Source organism: Lactuca saligna, chromosome 8 (assembly GCF_052625555.1).
Source record: "Lactuca saligna cultivar CGN05327 chromosome 8, ASM5262555v1, whole genome shotgun sequence".
NCBI classification, from domain to species: Eukaryota; Viridiplantae; Streptophyta; class Magnoliopsida; order Asterales; family Asteraceae; genus Lactuca; species Lactuca saligna.
This window is the reverse complement of record NC_136424.1, coordinates 29,206,134-29,233,164: the sequence shown is the minus strand read 5'-3', so window position 1 is coordinate 29,233,164 and position 27,031 is coordinate 29,206,134. Positions and strand designations below refer to the sequence as shown.

At 37.8% G+C, this 27,031-nt stretch overlaps 2 protein-coding genes and 1 pseudogene across 3 annotated transcripts; 2 read left to right on the top strand and 1 right to left on the bottom strand.

The window, feature by feature from the left end:
* Positions 1 to 14,192: 14,192 nt before the first annotated feature.
* On the bottom strand, positions 14,193 to 14,513 carry LOC145009514 (secreted RxLR effector protein 161 pseudogene; annotated as a pseudogene).
* Positions 14,514 to 18,328: 3,815 nt separating this feature from the next.
* LOC145011847 (mitochondrial distribution and morphology protein 38-like) lies at positions 18,329 to 20,033 on the top strand. Of its 2 annotated transcripts, none has more exons than XM_078970595.1 (5): positions 18,329 to 18,957; positions 19,227 to 19,264; positions 19,352 to 19,444; positions 19,538 to 19,736; positions 19,884 to 20,033. In XM_078970595.1, exons 1-4 carry the CDS (start codon positions 18,877 to 18,879, stop codon positions 19,590 to 19,592), a joined length of 267 nt encoding a protein of 88 aa, XP_078826721.1. In that variant the 5' UTR covers positions 18,329 to 18,876; the 3' UTR covers positions 19,593 to 19,736; positions 19,884 to 20,033. The 2 variants fall into 2 exon arrangements, with proteins under 2 accessions (XP_078826721.1, XP_078826722.1); XM_078970596.1 differs by having other exon boundaries at positions 18,357 to 18,957; positions 19,149 to 19,264.
* Positions 20,034 to 21,423: 1,390 nt separating this feature from the next.
* On the top strand, positions 21,424 to 23,846 carry LOC145011301 (alcohol dehydrogenase-like 7). Its single transcript, XM_078970000.1, has 10 exons — positions 21,424 to 21,638; positions 21,816 to 21,952; positions 22,063 to 22,109; positions 22,217 to 22,542; positions 22,634 to 22,716; positions 22,837 to 22,912; positions 23,006 to 23,070; positions 23,156 to 23,251; positions 23,356 to 23,520; positions 23,588 to 23,846. Exons 1-10 carry the CDS (start codon positions 21,587 to 21,589, stop codon positions 23,702 to 23,704), a joined length of 1,164 nt encoding a protein of 387 aa, XP_078826126.1. The 5' UTR covers positions 21,424 to 21,586; the 3' UTR covers positions 23,705 to 23,846.
* The last annotated feature ends 3,185 nt before the right edge of the window (positions 23,847 to 27,031 follow it).

The window sequence follows — 27,031 nt, the reverse complement described above, 5'->3', positions numbered from 1 at the left end:
ATTATTTTATTTGCCTTTTTATCTATAATTTCTGAACCTTCATCATCGAATGAGACTTTGAGACCTGTACCTCCAACCAGATGAGATACACTAATGAGGTTGTGTTGGAGTCCTTCCACATAATCCACCTTCCTTATAGAGAAGTCCCCATTGGTTATCATCCCGTATCCCTTTATGGTGCCAAAAGAATTGTTTCCGAACTTGACGTTGCCACCATTTGCAAGCGATCTATACTCCCTAAGCTCTTCTTTCCTCCCTGTCATGTGACGTGAGCAGCCACTATCAATGTACCATTCTTCGTCGAACTGCTCGTCACTTATAACCTGCAAAATTTAGAGAGATTTAGGAACCCAAAGTTTCTTGGGTCCACGTGAGCTTTGCATGGAAACAGGAGCAATGAGAGAGATATCAACAAGATAAGTTCTTTTTACGAGAGTTGTTTTATCTTTCCTTTTAATGGTGTACACTTTTATTTTGTTAAGATTAGTAGTGTTAGATTCGGTCTTTGGTGTGGATTTATTGACCTTCTGCTTCCACTTTTGCTCAGTTGATGAATGAGATTTAGAACGAGATCGATATGAAACAGAGGGTGAAGAAGAATTAGAAGAATGAGAAGAATTAGACTTAGAAGGAGACTCTAGGTGACCCTTTTGTTTTTGATCATTGGAGGGACCGACCTTAGAGTTTTGTACTCTTTTGTCTTCAGAACCGAACCTTTGAGTTCGGTTAGAGCCACCTTTGGAACCGAACCTTTGGTTCTGGTTGATATCCTTTTCAGAACCGAACTTCTGCTTTCGGTTGTTATCCTTTTGTGAACCGAACCTCGGCTTTCGGTTTTTGGGATTTTCAAGCTTTTCTGCAGGAATGTTTTCATACTTTAGATTCTTGTCTTGATGAGTGAAGTATGCATTCTGGGAACGCCAGAATTGTTTCCTTTCAGAAAGGTTCTTCCGGTATCTATTGTTCCTTTCTATCTTCCTGTTCCGCATCTGAGATGGTTGATGATGAACATTTGCTTTCGTTTTTGCTGACTCCTTGACCGGTTCCATTTGAACTGCGGTAGAATTACTTTGAGCTGAAGAAGCCGAAGGAATGGTTTCTTTTGGTGAGTGAACATCCTTCTGAGGAGTATCTTTTGTACCACTAGTGCTCGGCTCACTGAAGTTATTTGGCTTATTCAATGGTTCGGGTATGTATCTTCCTTTGCTCTTCCAGGAAGTTCGTTCAGATAAACCAATGGTTTCGTCTGCATTATCAATAGGAGCTTCCCAGAAGTATTCATCACAGCCATCAGCATTGTCTTTGTTTACAATGGCTGCAAGTTCAGCTGTTTGATGTTCAGTTACTCCTGTTACCTTGTATACTTGATTTGGAGTAGTCCTAACCTTTTGATACACAACAGCTTTCTCAACTAATTTCGGGGACTTTTGATGGGACAACCGAGCGAACTCTACTGAATTTTCAGAAATAAGATTCTTGTGATTTTCTGGCTTGGTTTTAATAAATTCTGAACAGTCAACCGTGTCCTCTACAGAAATTTCACTCATATTGTCGTCCTCGTTAAGCTCAGATGCATTTTCAACATCAATTTTGTTTTCTGAGCTTACTTTGGCGTTTAAAGAGTCAAATTTTTGCATGGTTTCGGTCCTCAGTTTAAGTCTGTCATTTTCATCCAAAAGATTTTTAAGCATGAGCTTGTGGTCTTTAGATTTAATGAAGGACTCAATTTTGTCCAGTCCATACATGTAGGTGGGATTTATGTCATCAGACGATATCACACTTTCACAGTTATAGGCTTCGGCATCGATTTCATCTTCCTTAAATTCTAGGAAGGGTAAAATCATGCGGTGAATTCTTTGGCCTATTTCACAATCCAAGTGGAGCTGAGTAATATTAGAATACAGACGTTTAGCAATTAAACAAAAAACATTTCGTTGTTTTAACAATTTCAAATTGTCTCTTTGCAAATAAATGTTTTCATCTTTAACTCTGACTAATTCCGATTCCTTTAACTCTATCCACATTCTCCGCTCCTCACTCTTCGACGCTGCCCTGCTCAATTGATCAGTTAGGTTAGAATTTGTGACCCGAGTTTGAGTTAAGCTACTATCTAGATGAGATATTCTTGAATTGACACTTTTTAGTTCTTTCTCATAAGAGGATGATGGTACTTTACATGAAATAAAAACAGATTGTACCTTCTTTATCAGTTCATCCAGCTCATTGAACTGCTGGCTGAGTGGTTTGGCTGTGAAGCACATGTCCTCCTTTGCATTCTGTCCATCATTGCCTCCATCGGTGTTGTATCCCCTCAATTGAGATACAACAGAAACCATAAGGCATTTACCACCACTGCCTTCTTCCTTAGACACAAAGGCCTTTCCATGAGTAGGCTGCCTGACTTCCTCGTCTTCTGAGTCGGTAGACCAAACTTCCGTGCTACCGAACTCATCACCTGGAACAGAACCCTGCACAATAAGAGCATTACTAGGCGGGTTAGCAGCAGACTTCTTCTTTCTTAACTCATCTAGTCTTTTCTGCAACACAGCTTCCTCATCGTTCCCATCATCTTTCTCAGCCATTTTCTTGAGAACACAGTCCTTAGCATAATGATTTTTCCCACCACAGTAGAAACAGCTCACTCCAGAGTCGCCATCAACCTTCGGTTCCTTCTTGTGCTCCTCAACTTTCGGTTCATTAACCACCTTTTCAGAGCTGTAACTTCCCTGCCAGTTTCGGGTTTTGTTGCTGGGAAATTTCTTCTTTATGAACCTTTTGGGATTGGATACCATCAAGGCATAATCTTCTGATGTGAGATCATATTGTTCCAGGCTGAGGTCTTCATCCTCCATAACGGCTTTACTTTTTGACAAGAGAGCCAACGAACTGAGACCGGAAACGACATTCTTCTCATGCACCACGTTTTTCTCTTGAGACTTGAGAATTCCCACCAGTTTCGCCAAAGAGTATGATTTAAATTGCTCATGGGCTTTAACTGTGGAAACTACTGCTCTCCACTCAGACCTTAGACCATTCAGGAATGTAACCTTCTGTTCGATGAGCTTCCTTTCGATATCATGTTTGATCATCTTGCTGAGAAGATGATTGAAGCGATCGAATGTCTGGGTCACAGATTCTTCAGCCCCTTGTCTGAATTCACCAAACTCAGATAGAAGCAGAGTTTGAATAGAATGTTCGAGATCTTCGTCTATAGAATACAATTCACGAAGTCTGTCCCAAACATCCTTCGCCGTCGTGCATGAGCTAACCAATCTGAATGTATCGGACTGAAGGGCGAACCGGATCAATCTTAGTGCTTTGATATTGCATTGGAACTTGTCCTTTTCATCTTGTGCAATGTCTTTCACGTCCTTAAGCAGATCATTGTATTCTTTTTGAGTTTTAATGATTCTGGACGTTGCAGAATGAGAGAACGGTCCGTTTGTGATGGCTTCCCAAATCAAATACCCATTTTCCTCCGACCCAATAACGTAGTCTTCGAAATGATGTGCCCATACTTCATAATCGTTGGTGTATAAGATCGGAATCCTTGTCGTCGAACCAATGCTGTTTGAAATATTAATAACGTTTGATTGTGTCGCGTCCATTATGATCGTAAAAACCTGTTCAAAGATCAGACTTGTAATAAAGCAGATCAGGGCAAAATAATAAATATCAAGATACGTCAATAAAGAGATGACGACTCAATAAATATTGATGATTGCGGAAAAACCCTAATGAAAATCTTTTTCACAGAAAAGATGTGTATCAATTACACAGCCTCCTGCTCTGATACCAATTGTTGAGATTAATGTTTCTTTTAATCTATGAAGATCGATAAGATCTTGAACAAGTTATGAAAACAATGACGATATAAACACAGTAAAATTATAGAACAAGAATGAATCAAACGTGTTGAATGATTAAAACAAAATCCTCAGAAGAGCTCGATTAAGAACATCAACTGTAGAGGATTGGAAGGTTACAAGTATGATCAAAGAAACCTTTAGTCGTCTGGAAAATATTGTATTCTCAGATCTCTAAAACCTTAACCTAATATGCATGCAAGCATAAGCTTATATACAAAGCATAAAAGACACACGGTTGGACAGGCCCAAACCGTAATACAAAGAATTATAAACAAACAAGCCCAAAAGACGCAATCTTCTAAGCCCAACAAGTAACAAGAATTTGATATTCTTACACTTAAGAAAATGGATTTGGAGTTGTAAAATGAGAATGATTGGAAATGTGTTCAATTTGTCTATTTCACAAAAGTAAGAACCATAGGTAAACATTGTGTGCATGCTAAGAGCATGGGACAAGTGTAATAATTCAAGTAAGAAGTTGATTACCCGAAACGACAAATAATGAGTAATCGATATGGTGATAAATAAAACGCGTTTTGTTTATACTCAAATGTTTGAGGCCATATGGGATTAGTATTATTCTTGTGTTTCACCTTGCATGTTTTGACTTCCAGAATAATTGAGTTTATTAAGAATAATTAAATTATTCGAACGGGCCATAGTCGTTCATATGTTGGAAGTAGATATGAATGAAGACTGTCGTGAATTGGTGTGTGGATTGTCTAAAAGAGTATTAGACATAAACAAATGTTTGTTGCAACGTTCATGAGTGCTTATGAATATGATTTGAGCATTGGATTAAACCCACGCTCACTTGGATCACTCCATGAATTGTATTACGAGTGATTGGTGAGACGATAACATCTTATATTCTTGAAACTGAGATGTGTGAGTTGTATCTTGCTAATCGGTTGCACATTGATAATATGTAAACGCACTAGTAACTTGGTGTTATAAAACATATTGTTGTGTGTGATTTGGTTAGTGAGTGCCAGTAAGCATTTTATCAAAGTTTATCCGTTCCTTTTATCCAAATAAGGATAAAAGCGATATCTTTGGGCCCCTCGATGGTTTAGTGATGACAAACGTAAATGCTCGGCCGGGCTAGGGCTAAGCATTCCAAAGTCAAATCAAGGAGGAATTGGGATTGTTATTGCTACATAACAATCAAGGTAACATTATAAACTAATTCTCATGTTAATATGATTACTTGAATGCTAAAATTAGGGTTTATAGTCTTGGATTCAAAGCATGTACAATAGAGAAACCTAGATCCAAGCATTAGGGTTTATATGAGTACATAGGATGTCTTATAACCAAAACCCATCAGTTGGAAGGTCCTTTTAGTCTGAGGATGTCGCCCAAATATCGGTCATCATAAGAATTAGTACTTTTGAAAAGGTAAGGTATAGGCCCATTTGGGTGCGGGTGATGTATTAGAAGTGTTTCGGGTGTTCGGTTCGTGTTTTAAAGTCTAGGGGTATTTCGGTAAAGTGGTAGTTCGGGCTTTTTCTAGAAAATGGACTTTTTTTCGGAAGGTCTGAAGGAAGGTATGAGTTGATAAAAGTGTAGGGCTTCTCGTCACCTTTCTGTAGATATAAGGATCGTCGGAATCAGGCTTATAACGGAGAAGTTATGGCCTTCAGAAGTTTCGTGGTTTTTCAAGTTGAGCCGAGTACTCAGGGCGTACACAAAGAGTATGTGGGGCGTACTAGTGAAGAAGGAAGTACGTCAGGTGTACCTTGGAGTACGATGGGCGTACTGACTAGGATGGTCACGAATGTTCTTCGGAGTACGCTGGGCGTACCAGAATTATGGTGGGCGTACGTCAGTCAAATTTTAGGGTCTTGGACCCTATTTAAGCTCCTTATCTCATAACCTAACACTAATACATTCAACCTCCACCCCTCTAAACCCTAGAAATCATCATATATCATCCATGGTGGCATTTTGAGCTTATGTAGTCCATTTTTGGGGTGTTTGATCCATTTTCAAGAAGATGGAGTTCTATGCAAAGATGGGAATCAAGGAAGAGCTTATGCATTTGGCTTTTAGGACTCATTCTCAGCTTGATGAAGGTATAAAGCTTTGAACTTGATCATTCATCAGACCATTTGTGAGTTTTTGTTCATTTTGGTCCCAAGTATGAGATCTAGTGGTCTTGATTTCATTCCAAGAGCTTTGAGTTGCCCCTCTAAGTGTTTCTGAGGTTCAAGGTCTATAAAGTTGGCACCTTTAGAGTTTAAGACCATCTATGTTGGAGTTTGAGCCATTTCCATGAAAGTAGAATGTTATTTGGTCTTATTGGGGGCATGCAAAGTCACCAAGTTAGTGACTTTATGGATTTAGACATTATGTGGGACTCAGATCTGTGGTTTGGACTTATGACTTAAAGCATTAAAAGCTTAATGGCAGAAGTGATGCTAGAGGGTAGTACACTGGATGTACAAGCTAGTACACGCAGCGTACAAGCCATTAAACAAGTACGCGTTTCTTACTCAGCTAGGTTGGGTTTCGGACTTTGGGCTTCGGGGTGGGCCATTCATGGGCCTTTATGGATCTTATGGTTTTGGACTTTGTGTTTTGGGTCCTGTTGGGCCATCAGGTTTTGGGGCTGACATTTATTTATGGAGGCCCATTATAGTTTGGAGCCCAAATTGGAAAATTGGACCATAAATAGGGTCTTAGGGAATTTTTAGTAATTGGGCCTTATGGACTATTGGGTTTGGGCCCAATTTGGAACTTGGGCCATTGATGGATTTATGGACATTATAGTTTTGGGATTTTGTTTTGGGTTTAGGCCTTAGTTTTGGATCAGACTAGGCTAGGGGTAGAATGGTCATTTTACCCAATGCATGGATTAAGGATTATGGATGGGACCCAACTGCTAATTGGGTATATTGATCGGTATTGATAGCTCAGGAAGTGGATAGGGAAGTAGCTAAGGATTTCTTTCAGGAAGCTTCTGCATTCGAGGTTAGTCTTCTCACCATACTCATGGGTCTAAGACACCAAGGCCGTCCCATTATGTTTTTATGGTATATGTGTTAGTAAAAACCATGTGAGGTAGCCCATGACACGAAGGTGTAAGACCTCGGGGGAGCCCACGGCATCCTTACAGGTTTATGTATGTGCATGTAGGACGTTAGTCATTTCTATGATTTGATATGCTATGTGATTGTGTGTTATTGCATGGAAGCCCTGGGGGAGCCTGTTGCAATTGGATGTAAGAGCGTGTGAGGTAGCCCAAGGCATTCCCAAGTAAAGACTATGTCGGGTAGCCAATGGCATGTTGGATGTAAGACCATGTGGGGTAGCCCGTGACATTCCCAGGTCAAGACCATATGGGGTAGCCCATGGCATTCCCAAGTAAAGACCATGTGGGGTAGCCCATGACATTCCCAGGTAAAGACCATGTGGGGTACCCCTTGACACGAAGGTGTAAGACCCTGGGGGAGCCCACAACATCCTTACATGTTTATGTATGCATGGCTTATGTGGTATGTGTAGCTTTATAGCTAATATGATATGTGTTATGTGGATTGTGTAACGACCCAAAATTCAAGACCAAAAATTTCTTTTAATAAATCATTACTTTAAGCAAAGTCATCATTCCAAAACATAATCATAGTATTAATTTTTCAAAACACATGTTCATTATCAGAGTAAACATTCCCAAGCTGTCTAATCTATGGTGTGTGCCATGCGATCACCCCGAGCTCTTCCCTCCGCTACCGGAAGTACCTGAAACCAAAAATGAAAACCGTAAGCACGAAGCTTAGTGAGTTCCCCACCCTACCACATACCAAGCATAATCACATGCTGCACATACTGGGCCACGCCTGCTATCTTGGGCCTCGCCCTCTGTCACGGGCCACGCCGCTCCAGGCCCCGCCGCTCTAGGCCCCGCCTGGCTTCGAGCCCCGCTCGGATATAGATCTGTTTCACTTAGGCCTCGCCTATCATAGGGCCTCGTCCGCCAACAAATAATAACACATAAACATATCACAACACATAAACTAAACACATACAACTGCTTCTGTCCTAAGGCCTCACCTATCATGGGCCTCGCCCTTGTCCTGCTACTGATGAGCCATGGAACCCCGTCCATGCTCCTACTGGTAGTGAGATACGGGCCCAACCCACTCTCACTCCTTCCCTAACTTGGGCCTCGCCCCTGTACTGCCACTAATGAGATATGGAACCCCATCCACACTCTGCTACTGCTGATATACGGTACCTCACCCACACTCACCTCCCTACCAGGCACATACGTGTATCACACAAACAACAAGTATAAACTATCATATAAAAAAATCCTTGGGCACCCGCCTGCTATTAATGGACCTTGTCCTGAATATCATACTAGCATACTGTGCCTAGGGCTAACCCCCGGGTCTTCTACTCATAACTACATGGGCCGACATTATGGCCTTAGACCCATTCATACAAAGGGAAACTCACCTGCACTAGCTGAACTTGCTGATGATCTCACTAGCTGCTGCCCGGAAACTCACCGAACTCCTGCTCCCCTTGCTCCCCAAACTACCAATATCAATGCAACATTGAGTCTAACTGACCCCCAAAAGACAACCAAGTCAACCCTGGTCCAAGTCAAAGTCCTGGTCAAGGTCAACATTCCAGGTCAACCCTACTCGCCGAGTCACCCTACTGACTCGCCGAGTTCATATATTCAGAGTCCTTCCTTTCGCATCTCGACTCGCCGAGTCAGTCCATGACTCGCCGAGTCTACCGATTTCTGAGTCCTGACCTGTCAAACTCACCGAGTCTCCACCCAACTTACTGATTCGAGTCTCAACTCGAAGGGTTTGGGGTTTCGCAACCTAACTCGCTGAGTCCAAGAACAGACTCGCCGAGTACAAGGCAATCTTCATCTGACTCGACGAGCTGTTCATCCCACTCGTCGAGTTGCTCCTCACCTTCATGCTACTCGCTGAGTCCACTCAAAGGACTCGTCGAGTCCATTCAAATCCCCTTACATGCAGAGGGCTTTTGAGTCATGCATGGACTCCAAACTATAGATCTACCCTTCCCAAGACTATTCCTCACGTAAATTTCCAAACTTTACGTGTAGAGAAGGAGATCTAGGCAAAATACATCATAAACTAGGGTTTAAGGCAAGGAGGCTCCATAAACAACTCAAGGGCTGATACTTTATGCTTCTCAAGACCATAAAATGCTTAGATCTGAAGTTGCAACTTCAGATCTGGCTTCTAACTCAAATGAATGACATTATGGCTAAAAACCCCAACAACCACACATAGATCTAGGTGCAAAAAGGGTCCAAGAACTAGTTTATTACCTCCAAATGCTAAGAAATGAACTCACAATCCCAGATCTATAGTCCTTTCTTGCTCCTCTAAGTTCCTTCTTCCTTCTCCAAGCTTTAATGCACCCTTCAAGGCAACAAATGGCTCAAATAGAGGATATGGCGGCTAGGGTTTGATGTTATGGGTGAAAGAGGCAGTGAAGGAACCCTAGGGGAGAGAATGAGGCGTTTAAATAGGCTCCAAGTCCCGATTTTAAGGTTTTACTCGCACAGACCAGACTCACCGAGTTCCCCTTGGCCGACTCGCTGAGTCGGTCACTTACTCCTCGACCCGGATCCCGCTCGGACTCGTCGAGTTCATCCTTGGACTCACCGAGTCGCCCTTTAAAATTTGGGTTTTCTTTCCTTTCTTGGCCTTCCAGACTTCGGGTGTTACAGATTGTGTGCGGGGTATGCTCTTGGGAACTAATTAAGCATTACCTTATAGGTTTTAGATTTGTTTCAGGTACATCGGATCCCAAGGGCAAAGGCAAGGCTTAATGGTGCAGTGTGGACTCTCACACAGGCGTTTTATGGGACACTCTGATATTTTAAATAAAAGTTGTAATTGATATGAGTTTGAAAACATTTATATATGGGATTTGTAATTTATGAAAATATGTTCGGATAATTAAAAATGAAAATTTTCCTTTGTAAAACTGGGTCGTTACAGAATTTTAATGGGTTTGAAGGGTTGAGTTGTGTCTAAGGAATTTTTTATGATTAGGGAGGTGGTAAAGCTGATACTTGGAGTTTGGACCTACTCAGCTACAGTTCACATTTGAGGTAAGTCTCCTCACCATACCAATAGGTCGAAGGCACCAAGGCTGGCCCATTACGTGTTATGTGGTATGCCAGTTGATATGTTGTCTGCGATATGCTAGTTGTCTTTATGATACTTTCATGGAAGACCCCTGGGGGAGCCCGTGGTAGATGGATGTCAGACCATGTGGGGGAGCTCGTAGCAAATGGATGTCAAACCATGTGGGGGATCCCATGACATTCCAAGAAAGACCATGGGGGAAGCCCATGGCACATAGGTATATGACCATGGGGGGAGCCCACGACATCCTGGAGTAAGACCCTGAAGAGAGTCCACAACATCTGTATATGTTTGTATGCATGACTTGTATGGTTGATATGGGCTATATGATTGTGTGGGGTATGTTTTGGGGAACTCACTAAGCATTGGCTTACAGTTTGTCGGTTGTTTCGGGTAGTTCATGATGTAAGGGCAAGAGCCCAGCATGATGATGTGGCATGCACTCTCTGGCGTTTTATTGGGGATACTTTGATGTGATGAATTAATTGTGTGATGTTATGGATTTTGAAAACATGTCTTTGGAATTTTATATTTTATGAAAATGATTTCGTTACTTAAAAATGAAAATTTTTATTGGAAATTTGGGTTGTTATAAGTTGGTATCAGAGCCTTGGTTTGAGGGATTCGGGTATACTCTCGGGTGTGTCACAACTCAAACTGAGGAATTTTATATTATAAGTTGTTGCCACAAAAACTTCAAATTTTACACCACCACCAACAACAAGAAGCTTGAAATTATAAGAAGATGATAATGATGATAGGAATGAGATTGGGGTAGCTAACAAAGAACAAGTTGCTGCAATAATGGGTTACAATTCTGCTATGTATTTTTTTCGAAATAAAATAAAACTGTATAATTTTTCCATGTTAACTCATCTATTAGTGAATAAGTACAACCAACTAGGAAATCTAGTAATTTGAATAGTATGTTTTACACTCAAATTTCATTAAAATAATAAAACCTATTTCAATATACAATGATATTTGGTAAGGCTGAAATCGGAGCCAACAACTTCCATGGAGGTTTCTTTTCCTTCATTAGAATAAGAGCTCCTGATGGTTGGCATAAGATCCGTATTTTTCAATTGGGAAAAAAAGAAAACTTGGGTTCAGGGATAAAAGTGACTTTATTGACCGCTTCTTCAACTTGAGAATATATGTATAGTTTTTTATTGCTTGTTGGAAAATTTTAGAGTTCCTTTAGATATGTAATACACTTTTTCAATTTAGAACGCTAATGCCATAAGTTTCTATACTAAGATAAATAAAAAGATTTGGAACTTGAGAATATTAACTTACATCTTCATCACTTAACTCCAAAAATTATGAATAACACCCATTGTCGATAAAAGCCTGTGCCTTTTAAGCAATATTGAGACAAAACTTCACTAAGGAATTTAATCAAACATCTGATGAACATTATATGTACATTATATGAAGCATTATATCTGAAAAGAAAATACATAGCAATTTCCATAGAATGAACCTGGTATCTTTTACAAACCTCTAATTAAATTAAAATAAAAATTAGAATCAATCTACTTAAATTTTACCTGATACACACACCAAGAACAAATTGAAGAAGATGAAATTAAAAAAAAACGCCTCAACTTCTCACGTGATTAACCAAAAAATAAGAAAGAAAGGATGATAAAAATATATAACCTCCATTCTAAGTAGGAGTGATGCATACAACAATCAGTAGAGCTCTAACGTCAAGGGATATGTATAATACAATTTTTTTTTTTGTAAACTTCCCTTGCTATAACCAAGAACCACCACCTGCTTAGTCAATTATCACCAATAGCCAACCACCATCACTGGTTCACAGTGTAACAACCACTACAGACGGAAGAAACATCCACCCACTAAAAAACCATTAAACCATCCTCGTGAACATCAAGCACCATTATCACTATCTGCTTCACAATCCTTCAGTCGTCACTAGCTACCAATGGTACCACCTTCATCCCCCATCACCACCGTAGACCATCCTCACTATAGTCCCACAAAACCATCTCAGAACAACTGGGAAAGCCATCGTTGGAACACTTCCATCGGACCCACACGCACCAAGAATCACTACAAGAATAAGCATCTATAGGGACGAGATCTGGAGGGACGACATTTTTTGTTGCTATTGGCTACCTAGGGACAACATGTCGTCGCTATAGAGTTGACGATTTTTTTTTTTTTTTTTTTTTTTTTTTTTTTACTTTTGAAGCTACACCGACGACTTCTCGTTTCAGCATGTTAAGTGGGAAAGGAAGTGGATTTGGTGCATTCCTGAAACACCTATTGGGACAACTTATCGCTGTAACAAATAACCAAAAATTAAAAATAACAAATTTTTTTAATCACTCCGTGGAAATAATGACGGGACGCTGTTTTGGGGATAACTATAGGGACGACTTGTCGTCCCTATAGCTTTTTATGCTCCAAATTAGGAGAGCAGACCCCTTCGTTTCATTCACACACGCTCAATCATCAATCTCTCTCTCTCTCTCTCTATCTCTCTCTCTCTCTCTCTCTATCTCTCTCTCTCTCTCTCGATCATCAATCGACAACACTCTACTACCAACTTCCTCACCTCCAACTCCCGACAAATCTTCTTCCTCTCTCTCGATCCTCATGCTAATTGCCGAAGACCACTGGTAATTAGCTTCAACGCCGACGATTCTAACTACCCACTTCATTTTCACCTCCAGTTATGAATTCTAACGAAAACAAGCCTCACTCTGGCAACCTAGGTTAGTGTTCAATTATTGGGAGCCTCTTCATTTCCACCGCTTCAAATCAGGCATTCAGACCGGGAGTACAAGTAATCCCCATTCATTTCTTATTATTCGTTATGTGTTTTTGAATTTCTTATGTTTTAATGTAGTCTCAAATCATATGATCATCATAATCCCTTAATTTTTCTTCATTGGACATGTTAGAAGTATGAAATAAGGATTATACCAAATTTACACACACTGAGAATTCAAACTAAGATCTACTAAGTGCAAATAACTTAATAACTGCATCTTAATAGGAGTTTACATTTGATTGAAATTAAAGTGCTTGATCGTGTTTCTGTCTTTCATAGCAAATTCAGAATAAGTTCTTTCAGATACAACAGAAAATAACAATTGAAATAAGCAATTTGGAAAGTGTTTGTGTTGATTGTTTGCCTTAGTACAACAGTAATTGTTACTTCATCAATACAATGTAGAAAAATAATAAAACCTTGACAGCAATTAGTTTTTCTGTTTGTATTCCCGTTTTTCCCTTAGACCCAAGAACAAGCAATGATAATAACCAACATAAAAGAAAGTAAATAGAGAATGAAGAACAATAGACTTAACGTGGTTCAGCAATAACTTGCTTACATCCACACGAAGAGAGAAAACTTTTTTATTAGGTTAAGAATTAATTTACCTCACTCTTTGTTCCCCTGCTACAAAGCTTACGTGCTTCTCTCTTTACAGCTAAAATCAGCATATAAGCAAATATACATGGGCCTACAAACATTGGGCTATTAACTGGGTCATTTAACCCGAAACAGTTGGGTTGACCCAAGTCAACTTAAGCTAAGATCTTTGGGCTGACCACTTACAATTCTCCACCTCGAACAACATTTGATAGACATCAAATTTTGGATGATACACTAAAGAAGAAATTGCACACCTTGATATGTAGAACTCAATCCAGCTATACCATTTGACCATGGTTGCCTACGTACCTACATCTGGGATCAAGCCACCGTAGTTCACTTCACCAGGTGAAAACTCCACCTCACCCTGACACCGCTCCGTAATGTCATTGCCCTCAAGGGAAATCAACATTGATTAATATTAAGCAAGTTCAAGCAATGCTTAAACTTGCCACCTCGTACCGCCTTGGTTAACATGTCTGCTGGGTTCTCATCACTGTGCATCTTCATAAGAGAAATATCACCATCTTCTATGACATCCCGCACAAAATGATATCTGACATTTATATGTTTGGTACGAGCATGATAAACTTGAATCTTAGCTAAGTGAATTGCACTTTGACTATCACAACACAAGTCTACACAATCTTGCTCAAACCCCAAATCATCTAAAAAACCCCACAGCCACAGTGCTTCCTTTACACCTTCTGTTATAGCCATATACTCAACTTCTATAGTAGAAATCGCTACTGTTGCTTATAGCATCGATCGCCAACTAACTGGAGCACCATGTATTTTGAACACATAACCAGTAGTAGATCGACATCTATCCAGATCACCAGCATGATCTGAATCTACAAATCCAGTAATCCGACATGTATTTCCACCAAAGCATAAACCAATATCAGTGGTTCCTTTCAAATATCTCAAGACCCATTTCACAGCTTCCCAATGTGCCTTCCCTGGGTTCGCCATGAACCTGCTGACCACACTGACTGCTAGTGAAATATCTGGATGTGTACACACCATGAAATACATCAGACTGCCGACTGCACTGGCATAAAGCACACGCCCCATGTACGTCTTATCTTCTGCTGTAGAAGGAGATTATCTACTAGAGATATTAAAATGTGGAGCCAATGGAGTCACCACTGACTTGGCATCTTGCATCCCGAACCTCGCAATGACCCGCTCAATGTAGCCTTTTTGGCTCAAGAACAATCGATGTTTTGTCCTCTCTCTTCTAATCTCCATACCCAATATTTTCTTGGTAATTCCCATGCCCTTCATCTCAAACTCTTTACGAAGTTGATATTTCAGCCTATCTATATCCACCTTGCTCTTCAAAGCAAAAAGCATATCATCCACATACAAAAGAAGATAAATATAATCACCTCCATGAAGCTTCCGCATGTACACACAACAATCATACAAACTTCTGGAGAACCCATGCTTCAACATGAAAGAGTTAAACCACTTGTACCACTGTTGAGGAGATTGCTTCAATCCATATAGTGATTTCCTCAAGCGACATACCTGACTTTCCTTATCAACAACCTTGAATCCATCAAGTTGATGCATATAAATTTCCTCATCCAATTCTCCGTGCAAGAAAGCGGTTTTTACATTGAGTCGTTCCAGCTCCAAATCACCATGAGCAACAATACTCAACAATACCTGGATGGAAGTGTGTTTCACTACTGGAGAAAATATCTCATTGTAGTCTACTCCCTCTCTTTGTGCAAACCCCTTTGCTACTAATCTTGCCTTGTACCTTGTACCACCAAGTTCGGAAGAATCCTCCTTTTTCTTATACACCCACTTACAACCAATAGCTTTCTTTCCTACGGGTAGTGGGACCACCTCCCACGTTTGGTTCTTTCGAAGAGACTCCATCTCTTCTTCCATAGCAGCCAACCAACTCTCATTATTGCCATTCTGAATATCTTCCTTGAAGGAGATCGACTCATCTTCCTCCATCGAGAGTGCATACTCAATCAAACTTGCATGTCCGTAGTGCTTCAATTCTTGTTCCTCTGGTTCGTGTACATTTTCTTGCTGAACCGTCTCATGTTCAATATCATCGTGAATACCACCATGATCTTCCTCGTGAACACGACTAGAACTTTGTTTGGTTTTAGGTTCTATATCAACTACTTGAGACTTGACCGTCTCAATGTCATCGCCATTTGGGACCGTAGCTTTTGAATAAGCTACATTGGAGTTCTCATCAAAAGTAACATCCCTGCTGATTATAAACTTGGAATCTTCCAAACACCAAAGACGATAGCCTTTCACACCTGATGCATATCCCAAGAATATTGCCTTATTGGCTCTTGCTTCAAGCTTTCCCTCACTAACATGATAATAGGCTGTGCACCCGAAGATTATGAGTTTCTCATAATCTGCATGTTCCCTTGACCATACCCTATAGGGTATATTTCCATCTAAAGACGTATGAGGAGACCGATTGATAATGTAGCAAGCTGTAGCAATCGACTCTGCCCACCATTCTCTGCCCAAACCAGCATATGATCGCATACACATTTATCTCTCTCGCAATGTACGATTCAGCCTTTCTGCGACTCCATTCTGCTGTGGTGTTTTTCTGACCGTCCAATGTCTAGCAATTCCTTCATCATCATAAGATTTCTTGAAGGCAACTTCTATATACTCTGTACCATTATCAGATCGAAGTGTCTTCAATTTCTTGCCTATGTTGTTCTCAACAATTGCTTTCCACTTCTTGAACATGTCAAATACTTCATTCTTATGTTTCAGAAAGTAAATCCAAACATACCTAGAATGAGACTGAAACAGGACCCCAAACATCTGTATGCACATAGTCTAAAATTCCTCTGCTTTTGTGTTTGCTTGATTTGAACTGAACCCGATGTGCTTTACCGTACACACAATGCTTACAAAAATCCATGCAAGGCTTCTTCAAGTTCTTCAACAAACCTTCTTTACCAAGCAGATCAAGACCCTTTTCAGACATATGCCCAAGCCGTCTATGCCATAACTGAGTGCTTTCACATGGGTCACCACCACTACCATTTGTTCCAACTGTTGTACCATCTGTCACAATTGTACCTGAAAGGACATAAAGGTTTCCTTGACGAATACCTTTCATTACAACCAAAGAACCACGAACAACCTTCTTTACTCCTTCCCATGTAACTATCTTACACCCACCGGAATCCAATACACCTTCAGAGATGAGATTCTTTCGCAACTCAGGAACATGTCTCACATCTAATAAAGTTCTAACCACTCCATCATGCATTTTGATTCTAACAGAACCGAGCCCAACCGTTTTGTAGGAATGGTTATGTCCCATTACCGCGGTTCCACCATCTATGCTCTTATAGTTAGTAAACCACTTCCTATTTGAGCACATATGGTACGAGCAACCTGAATCAATAATCCATTTACCAGAGATTTCTTCATCAGAAGTGGCAAAGTAACACTCATCATTGCTTTCTTCTCTCGAGGCATAACTAGCTTCTTGCTTCTCTTGGGCATTTCCTTTGTTGTTGTTGTTGTTCTTTTCTTTGTTCTATCCTACTCTCTTGTTAGAACAGTTTGCTTTGAAATGTCCAAGCTCGCCACACTTAAAACACCACCTTTCAACAAGAGTTCTAGATTTAGATCTAGACTTTCCTCCTTTGCCTTTTCCTCTCTCATTACTTCTACCTCTTGCAAACAATCCTTGTGCCTGGTCTTTGTTGCCACTAGCAGCAGTCATGTCACCACTTGCAATCTTTCGAAGATCATCCGCTAGAATTGACATTCTAGTCTCATCTATCGTAAGGCTATCACCCACAAGCATCAATGTTTGTACAAGATTCTCATAAGACTTTGGCAACGAAAGAAGTAGTAAAAGTGCTTGATCCTCATCTTCTACCTTCACATCAATGTCTTTTAAATATGATATACACCTATCAAATTTACTGATGTGTTCTCGGATTGAAGAACCTTCATCCATTTTGCAAGTAAACAATTTGGACTTTAAATAGATCCTGTTTGTTAGAGTTTTCGTCGTGAAGTTTGCCTCTAATTTTTCCCACACCGCAGCTGCCGATTCTTCATTACCAACCAAGAAAGCAACATCCCTTTCAAGGCATAAAATGATAGATGTTCGTGCTTCAAGATCTAACTCCTCCCAATCCTCATCGGACATATCTTTGTGCTTCTTTGTCTTACCCCCCCAAAGCCTTGTGTAACTTCTGTGAGATTAATAGATTTTTCATTTGCATCCTCCAATAAGAAAAATCACTCTTCCCATTGAACTTCTCTAATTCATACTTCCCAACTTTAACCGTTCCGCTTGTAGATGCCATTTACCCGCTTGTTTCAAAATCTGCCTATCTCTGGACTTTTATCGAACACCTTGTGTGCAGAACACCAAATACCACCTAAATACTTCAAATCTAAGCTCTACCACCTGAATTTGATATTAAGCTCTGATACCAATTGTTACTTCATCAATACAATGCAGAAAAATAATAAAACCTTGACAGCAATTAGTTTTTCTGTTTGTATTCCCGTTTTGCCCTTAGACCCAAGAACAAGCAATGACAATAACCAAGATAAAAGAAAGTAAATAGAGAATGAAGAACAATAGATTTAACGTGGTTCAGCAATAACTTGCTTACATCCACACGAAGAGAGAAAACTTTTGTATTAGGTTAAGAATTAATTTACCTCACTCTTTGTTCCCCTGTTACAAAGCTTACGTGCTTCTCTATTTACAACTGAAATCAGCATATAAGCAAATATACATGTGCCTACAAACATTGGGCTATTAACTGGGTCATTTAACCCAAAACAGTTGGGTTGACCCAAGTCAACTTAAGCTAAGATCTTTGGGCTGACCACTTACAGTAATTATGGCGATGAATTAGCTCTTTACTTTTGTTTCACAAGCTCTTTCATGGAAGTTCTATCCCCAACACTCAACCATGAAAGCCGTTAAGTAAATCAAAGCATTTTTCTGCTTCTAGACATTTTTGTACTAATGTGCGATGATATTCTTATTGAAATCCTTAAGATTTCTTAATTCTGAGATAATTTGTGAATATCAGTTCAAGATTGCTTCTTAAGCTTGCAGGTGGAAAGAGTCTTTCTAGAAGAGAGAGATAGCAACTAACACGAACAACAACAGATATCTTTCATCTTGTTCCTGTTTTTGTTTTCATTATTGTCCCCTTCATGGAGTTCTTACTTCTTATTTCTTGAAACTTTTCCCTAATATGTTGCCTTCTACCTTTCAAGACAAAATGAAAGAACGTGTTTTGGTTCATAACTTCATATCCTCTTCTAAACATCAATCTATCAACTTCATATCTTGATTTGATTTTGTTTGTAGGAAACATTGAAAAGGAGGTTAAATACAAGAATAGAATATGCAAAGTTTCTTCAAGATACTATTAAAGAGATGGCTAAAGAGGTCCAAAATATTCAAAGTGGAGAAATCAAGAAAACAGCAGTAGAAGATCTTGATGAGTTTTTCAGCAAGGTAAGCTTATAGTTGATACTTTAATCTTTATACTTTTGGGGATTGTTTCTTTTTTACTTAATCAGCTTAATCCATTAAGGGTAAAATGATCATTTGATCTCATCTCATCCATACAATTATTCTCTCTAGAAAAAGAAACGCCCCTTTAGTTCCATTTTGAAATATGCTTTTATTTACAAATAGATTTACAGGTCAGAAATTTTGGTGCTTTTTGAAATATGCTTTTTGGTGCTTCCGTTGCTAATAATAAAATTTTGGGATTTGCAAAGTTGTTCAATAACGAAATTACCCTCCATAATATCAGCAGGTCAGATTCTCAGTGAATTATGCATCAGTTTTTCTTGAATATGATATAATTTTCTCACTAAATTATTGATTTTTTTTTGTTTATTAGGCCTCGATTAGTGAATATGTACAAATATATGGGAATCCAACCTTTTGGAAAAAATGCTTACCTTCGTTACATGCTCAAAAAAAGACTTCAATGGTATATAAATTTATTCATCTTTTATTTATAAAAATCATGAAAATGTGGTCACTTTATTTACAATTTACACTTTTTATTTTTTATTTTTTGTAGGATTAAGAATGATGTCGATGCTATTTCTGAAGATGAACTTCGTGAAGATTGTTGATGAAAGGCGTCAACAAATTTTTTTTATTAAAAAAATTAATTTTTGGAAAAAAATTAATTTGGTTAAACTTTTTCTACAGCTTCGTGATTGGTTGGATTTGTCTCTTAATCAGTCTGTTGCATCTTCACTCATAATTCTTTCAAGGTAAATTGGATTTATTAATCATAATTCATTCCTTGACTCTTTCACATATGTATATTTGGCACGATGAGGAAAAAGTAAAACAATTAAACACTTTTTAAAGCAATAAGAAAACGTGAGACAATAATTCATTCCTTTTATTTGTTGCAGCAAGAAGAAAACGTGAATCACCACCATCATCACATTTTTAGCCAAACTAAACCACCACCCTTTACTCCCCCTTAAACCAAAATGAAATAAGAAAAAGAACGAACAGAACTTATACGTGTTTGATGGTTGCAACGACAGTTGCTGGTTATTGAGGTGTTTTTAAATTCATTCAATAACTTTTTGTTTTGAATTCTATATATATATATATATATATATATATATATATATATATATATATATATATATATATATATATATAATGTTAGTTTAATGAGTGGAATGCTTAGGTGAAAGAAATAATGGTCAATTATAGTTATATGTTTTGGGTTTATAATGAACTAATTTAACTAGCATGGCAACTATTTGAGTAAATGCTTATGTGAAAATTTTGTGGTAGATTTTGATTGCACAAACACCTCAAGTGGGTTTTTTCAATGAATAAGGTTATAAATTAAAAAGAAAAATAAATTATTTCTTACATATTTATTATTTGTTACCTTGTCTACTTATATTCTTAGGATTAATGTTATATATTAAATTTTTAATAATTAATGGTCTCCGATTTATCTCCCGCCTAGCCGATTAATCTATCAACCAATATCCACCGACTAGCTAATGTTGAACATTTTTATGACCTTGAAAGAGGCACATGTGAACTTTCTGCCATGAAAGAGAGACCTATGAACTTTCTGTTGTCCCATTGGAAGGAAGATCAACACTTAGATCAGCTGATGTTTAGTGTTTAGATGGACTGGAGGAAAACATGCATATGTGAATCTAACAGGGTTTCCCCTCTTGTGGGCTTGAGGAATGGAGTTTTCATTATGAGGCAAGTTGCTTTAAAAGCTGCATCAATCAAAATGACAAAACATGAGATAGTATACATGGAAAACAACACACATTTATATCATTTGAGTTTAATACTTTCGGTTTCCTTACGTCAGAAGTTGTGGAACTACTCAATAGAGTCCAACGGGTCATCCATAGTAATGTTATGACTCCAAAATCTATAGATGTTTTTTAAAAAACTTAGTTTTGTCATCCAAAAAAAAGTTACGGCACAACTTATTGCTCGTTTATCCACTATGTCTATATAAAACTTTCTTATTTATCATCCAAAAAAAGGTTATGGCACAGCTTACGTTAAACTATTTACAACCAACCGATTTGTAAAAAAACAAGTTAAACTAGATCATCGAACACTTTTAAACCAGTAAAAATGGCCTACTTGACCCTATAACGAGAATTTGTTAAAAAAAAATAATTACTTTGTACAAACTATAACTTAAAAAAAAAAAATTATCTATAACTTTCATCATTTTCTTTTATAATATCAAACACCTACAATCTCCGATATAATATATATTTTTACAGACCTTAACAAGTTGCTTTCAAATTTCAAATATAAACCTTTCGCATTTCTTTTATTCATTTGTCTATTATTTTGTCCAACGTATAGACATGTCATAATACTTTTTTAAGACATGTCCTCAAATAAATCCAATAAGAGGTTAAAGATGCGACTTATTGCCAAATTAAAAAATAAATACGTCGTTCACTCACCCACCACTTCCCGCCGGGCGGAGATACTTGTACTCCTCAGTCCTAACAACTATAAAACCCCATAATACAATCCAAAAAGGTACAACTGTGTGCAAGAAACAGACAAAAACAAAAGTTAACAACAGCATCTCCGATTGACTATGGACGGAAAAAGCTCTAACAACACTGCCGGAAAGCCTATTCGGTGCCGAGGTTAGTTCTTCACCCCATCCCCATGCTTCAGCACTCTAATTCCATGGTTTGAACTTGAAACGATCAAAAATTCTGTTTGAAAATGCTGAAACTCCATGTTTTCCTGAGAAATAAGCAATTATCTGTCGGAATTTTTGATTTCCTTGAAGAACTAATGGATGCATCTGCTGTTCACAGCTGCGATTGCTAGGAAACCAAGGGAGCCGCTGGTGATAGAGGAAGTGATAGTAGCCCCACCCAAACATCGCGAAGTTCGAATCAAAATCATATGCACTACACTTTGTTATAGCGATGTTACCTTTTGGAAATTGGAGGTATAGAGTCGTTGAACTTGAAATCAAATCACATTTTTATCAAATTCAAATTCATCCAGTGTTTTGTTGATGTTAAATTGTTAATTAACCATTGTTGTTTTCTCTTGAAGCATCCTCCTGCTATTTTCCCTAGAATACTCGGTCATGAAGCAATGGGGTAAGAATTCATCGAAATTAGTAATCTGCGATTGTCAAATCTTCTTCTTTTTTGGGAAATTTTAACCTGAAATCAGATTATACTCATCCTGTTTTCCTCCATCAAAGGATTGTAGAGAGTGTTGGTGAAGGTGTACATGAAGTTGTTGAAGGCGACACTGTGATCCCAATCTTTTTGCCCGATTGTGGTGAATGTACAGATTGTTTGTCCCAAAAAAGCAACCTATGTACAAAATTTCCTTTCAAAGTTTCCCCTTGGATCGATAGAGAAGAAACAAGCAGATTCACAGACATGAATGGAGAAACTTTATACCATTTCTTGTTCGTATCAAGCTTCAGTGAATACACAGTGGTTGACATTGCTCACATAACTAAAATTGATCCAGCAACCCCACCAAATAGAGCTTGCCTCTTAAGTTGTGGTGTATCAACTGGTAATTAAATTGTCTTCCTTTTTATTCACTATTTACTATGTTTAATTATGACAAATTGATAACAAAATTGATATGCAAATTATATTTTCAGGGGTTGGTGCTGCTTGGAAAACAGCAAATGTTGAAGCTGGTAGTACAGTTGCTATATTTGGACTTGGGGCAATTGGACTAGCGGTATAATTATAAGTTTATAATCTGTTTTATAATTTATATATATTTAAAACTTTTGCACAAATTACATTAAAAAAAAAAACTATATATTTTGAGCAATTTTTCTGTTTTATCACTTTACAGGTTGCTGAGGGAGCAAGGCTATGTGGAGCTAAGAGGATCATTGGTGTTGATGTGAATCAAGACAAGTTTGAAATAGGTGATTTAGAAAAAAAAAATCTTTAATAAAATATAGAAGTTTTTTTTTGCATGGTTTCGTTTATTACATTGATAATTTTTTATTTATTGTCAGGAAAGAAATTCGGAGTTACTGATTTTGTAAACTCACGTAACATTGGGGACAAAACTGCCAGCCAGGTAATTTAATACTTTATTTTAAAATTAAGATTTTAAATTCATAATTAAAATTTTTATAATATTAAAAAAATGTTTCTTGAAACAGGTGATAATTGAGATGACTGGTGGAGGTGCAGATTATTGCTTTGAGTGTGTTGGTTTGACTTCTCTTGTGCATGAAGCTTATGCTGCTTCTAGAAAGGTCTAATTGTTTTCTATATTTTTATATTTTGAGACATGAAATTACATTTTTGGACATTACATAAAGTTTCTTTATCTTTGATTATGTGGATGTCAATCTTTTAGGGATGGGGGAAAACGGTTGTGTTGGGAGTTGACCAACCAGGGGCAATGTTGTCTTTTAGTTCTTTTGAGGTGCTTCACAGTGGAAAAACTCTAATGGGTTCACTTTTTGGAGGTCTAAAACCGAAATCTGATATTCCAATTCTTATAAAACGTTACATGGATAAGGTATAAGCAAAATCTTGACTTTTCAAACTTTTTTGAATGGAATCTAAGAATTGTTTATATTTTTTAGGAACTACAACTTGATGAATTTGTGACACATGAGGTTGAGTTTGATGATATCAACAAGGCTTTTGAGTTGCTTCTTCAAGGGAAGAGCTTAAGGTGTGTGATTTGGATGAAGAAATGACCAAAAGTCATGAATTGGTCATGGTTTTTTTCATAAGTATGAGTTAACTATTTATATTTGTGTTCATGACTATGTATAACCCAAAATTTATAAAAAAATAAAAATAAATATATAACCATGAGTTGGGAAAAACATATTTGAAGAGTTTATCTTGAAATTCGGGGAGATTTCACCTTAAAACAAAGGATAGATTCGTATTAGAAAACCACATAAAAACCCTAAAAGGGTTTTTGGAATGTTTGATTTTTTTTTTTTGTGCAATTTAATATGGCTTGTTTAATTCATTGTTTTTTGTGAACTTTTAGCTCTTTTTTTTTAAATAAATAAAATAATTGTAAAAGATTTTATTTTAAACAAAAAATTTATAATAAAAAATTACTTCAAATATATATTGAGAACGTTTAAAAACTTATAGTTTAGCTTTTTTATTGTATGTTATTTTAAAAAGAGTAATCTTTATAAATGGTGCTTATGGTTTCTAGGAATATCAAGTTTATTCCTTAACTTTTTTTCTTATGGAAAGTCCCTATGCTTTTAATTTCTATGGTGGTTGATCCCTCATATGTAAGAACTTAGTTTTTTTTTTTTTTACCTTTCTTAATTTCGTTTACATTTTCTTTTGATCAATTTTATATTTAAAATAAAAATAAATAAAATAAAATAAAATAAATACACTTACCCTACCTCATCCTACCCTACCTTATCGGACCTGCACCACCACTGACTATTCGTTACTAAGCCACAATCATCAACCCACTGTCGCCACCAGCTTCAAAAAACACTGCAACCTCCACCATCCTCACCATCATTTAATATCATCATCCATCATCACCATCACAAAACCACTGTGCACCACTATTACCACCATTGTCAACCATCATCCCAACTGTTTATCACTGTTAAACACCATCACCATCCACCTTGTCCACATATTTCCCCTCTTGTTGTTCTTCACTTTCTTGTTGTTCTTCACTTTCTTTACTTAATCAGACCTACAAATCAAAAAAACCTAGAAAATTTTCGCTATGTAAATCCAACAGATACTGAAAAGGAAAAACCCTTGGTTCTTTTTTGAGGTCGCCTTTTTTTTTTTTAATTCCATTGGTTCACTCTCCACAACCTGCAAGTATCACCCCAAAATCTAGTGTATAGTGTGTGTGTTCTCATTCAACAACAAAAGAATAATCCCCTCCTTGAATTGATTCCCATTTCTTCTTGAATCAATATAAAGATTTCTGATCGTATTCTTTTGGTTGTGTGTGTATCTAGGTTGTAGAAACAAATCATAGCCCCACCCCGCTTTTCATTCTCCAATTTTATGACAAATCGGTAAAAGAAACTGAAGAAGGGAGGTTACGATGGTGTAGTGGAGGGTGTGAAGTGTTAGATTTTGGGTCCTAAGAATATAAACATAAACTTGGATAATCCAAGAATTGTGATTGCAATAACTTTTCAAAATATATGATTTTGACCCTATTGCTGGAGTATCACAAAATTTGATTTGGGATAATCCAATAATGATAATGTAGAATTCAGGCGACTCCCAAATTTGAAACGCATAAAAGTACCTTGTTGTTTTGTGTTTTTGAGAGACAAATAACTATTTTCTGGAACATTCACCGTCCTTATATATAAAGAAGATGGTGGTTAGAAGCTAGTTATACACCAAAATATGGCCAAAACAAGTGGTTGGAAGGTGGTTATAAGACATAACCAACTATCACATCATCAAGATGCCATAACCTATTTTTGGCTGGAAAATGTTTGTTCGAACTCTTTTCTATTGAAGAAATTTGTTTAGGTTTCAGGGCACAACCATTAGAGCCCCAGAACCACCAATAGGGGCTCTACCACTTGGACCTCGCAAGGGGTACTGCCCCTTGGACCCTGTATTCCTGAGTTCATGTTTATCACTCCGAGTGATCACCCCACACCTCCCATCTCAGATAGTAAAGTGAACTCAACCTGTCTTGATAGTAATTGTAACACCCATTTTCCACAATGGATAAGTTGAACACCTTAAGGGGTCAAAGATAAGGTTTTTGAGGAAAACCTTATGCCACAACGTGGTGCATGGATGACCACAACGTGACATAGCTTGAAATGTACGTGTGTCCTGGTACACACCATGACGTGGCAAAAAATGTCTTATTTCGAAACCCTAGCATCTATGTATGATTGTGAGCTTGTTTTCTTGTTTGAAGTGCTTGTTCTTGGATTTAGTGAAGTTTGAAGAAGAAAGATGTGGCAAACTTGAGAAATTCCATCACTAGTCACCGTTAGGAAATAATAGGAAAATCAATGTAAAAGAAAGCATTGTAATATTCAATTTTTAAGATAATAAGAATCGGATATGCGGTTAGATTTATTTGCTAAAAATCGTCCATTAGGCTCTAAAAATTAGTGATCAAAAAGTTGTGACGTTTTTCGAGTCGGTTAACATAATTGGATAGTACTTGTTAACGTGATCTCAAGAATATAAGATTCGTAAAATCCGACTCCGAATGAGAGAGTTATGGATTTTATAAAAAAAATCAACCACGTAGTTAAAATTAATTACGTTAAAACGGTACTTAGAGAATGGTTGAGGTTTGACTAAAAGTACAAAAAGGAGTTTCGTAGTACTCCTCGAGATATAAACTTTAGGAAAAAGTTTGTCAAAAATGGGATCCAAATGAGTAAGTTATGATTTTTATAAAACCATTAATTCTTACCCTTGTTGGGCTCGAAAATGAAAATGAAAATCGGCCAAAAACCAAAAGGAAAATTGTAGTACCCGTTGAGAGTGTCACATAGATATAGAGAGCCTCTAGATTGGAGCACACACAAGGAAGTTATGATTTTTGAAAAATCATTACTTGCGCGTGAAGTGCATGCCTACGCGCGTTGCGCACCTCCGTACGTTGCACACCTCCGTACAGATTCAGACAGATTGAGAATGATGTGGCTGTGTTTGGAGGTGACATGTGGCAACTTCATGTAAAGCCACAGTGTTCACGTCGTGCATAGGAAATGCACGAAGTGCACCCCTAAAACTTGAATATAAACAGAAGGTGGTGCTATTTGGGTTCAACACACCTTCATTCACTTCTCTCTTTCTCTATGGTTCGTGTGCTACCTCATGGAGTGGTCCCCAGAGTTCCGAGCTCGTCTTTACCCTACATCAACGGTTTCAAACCCTAGAGTGAGTTCATGACCCCTATTTTATTGTTTGAAATGTTTTCAGGGTGGGAATACATGCTTATCAAATGGTTTTATAAAAATATTTATTTTATAAATGTCAAATCATTTTATAATAAGCTAGATGCCTTAGGGTAATATAAGTGT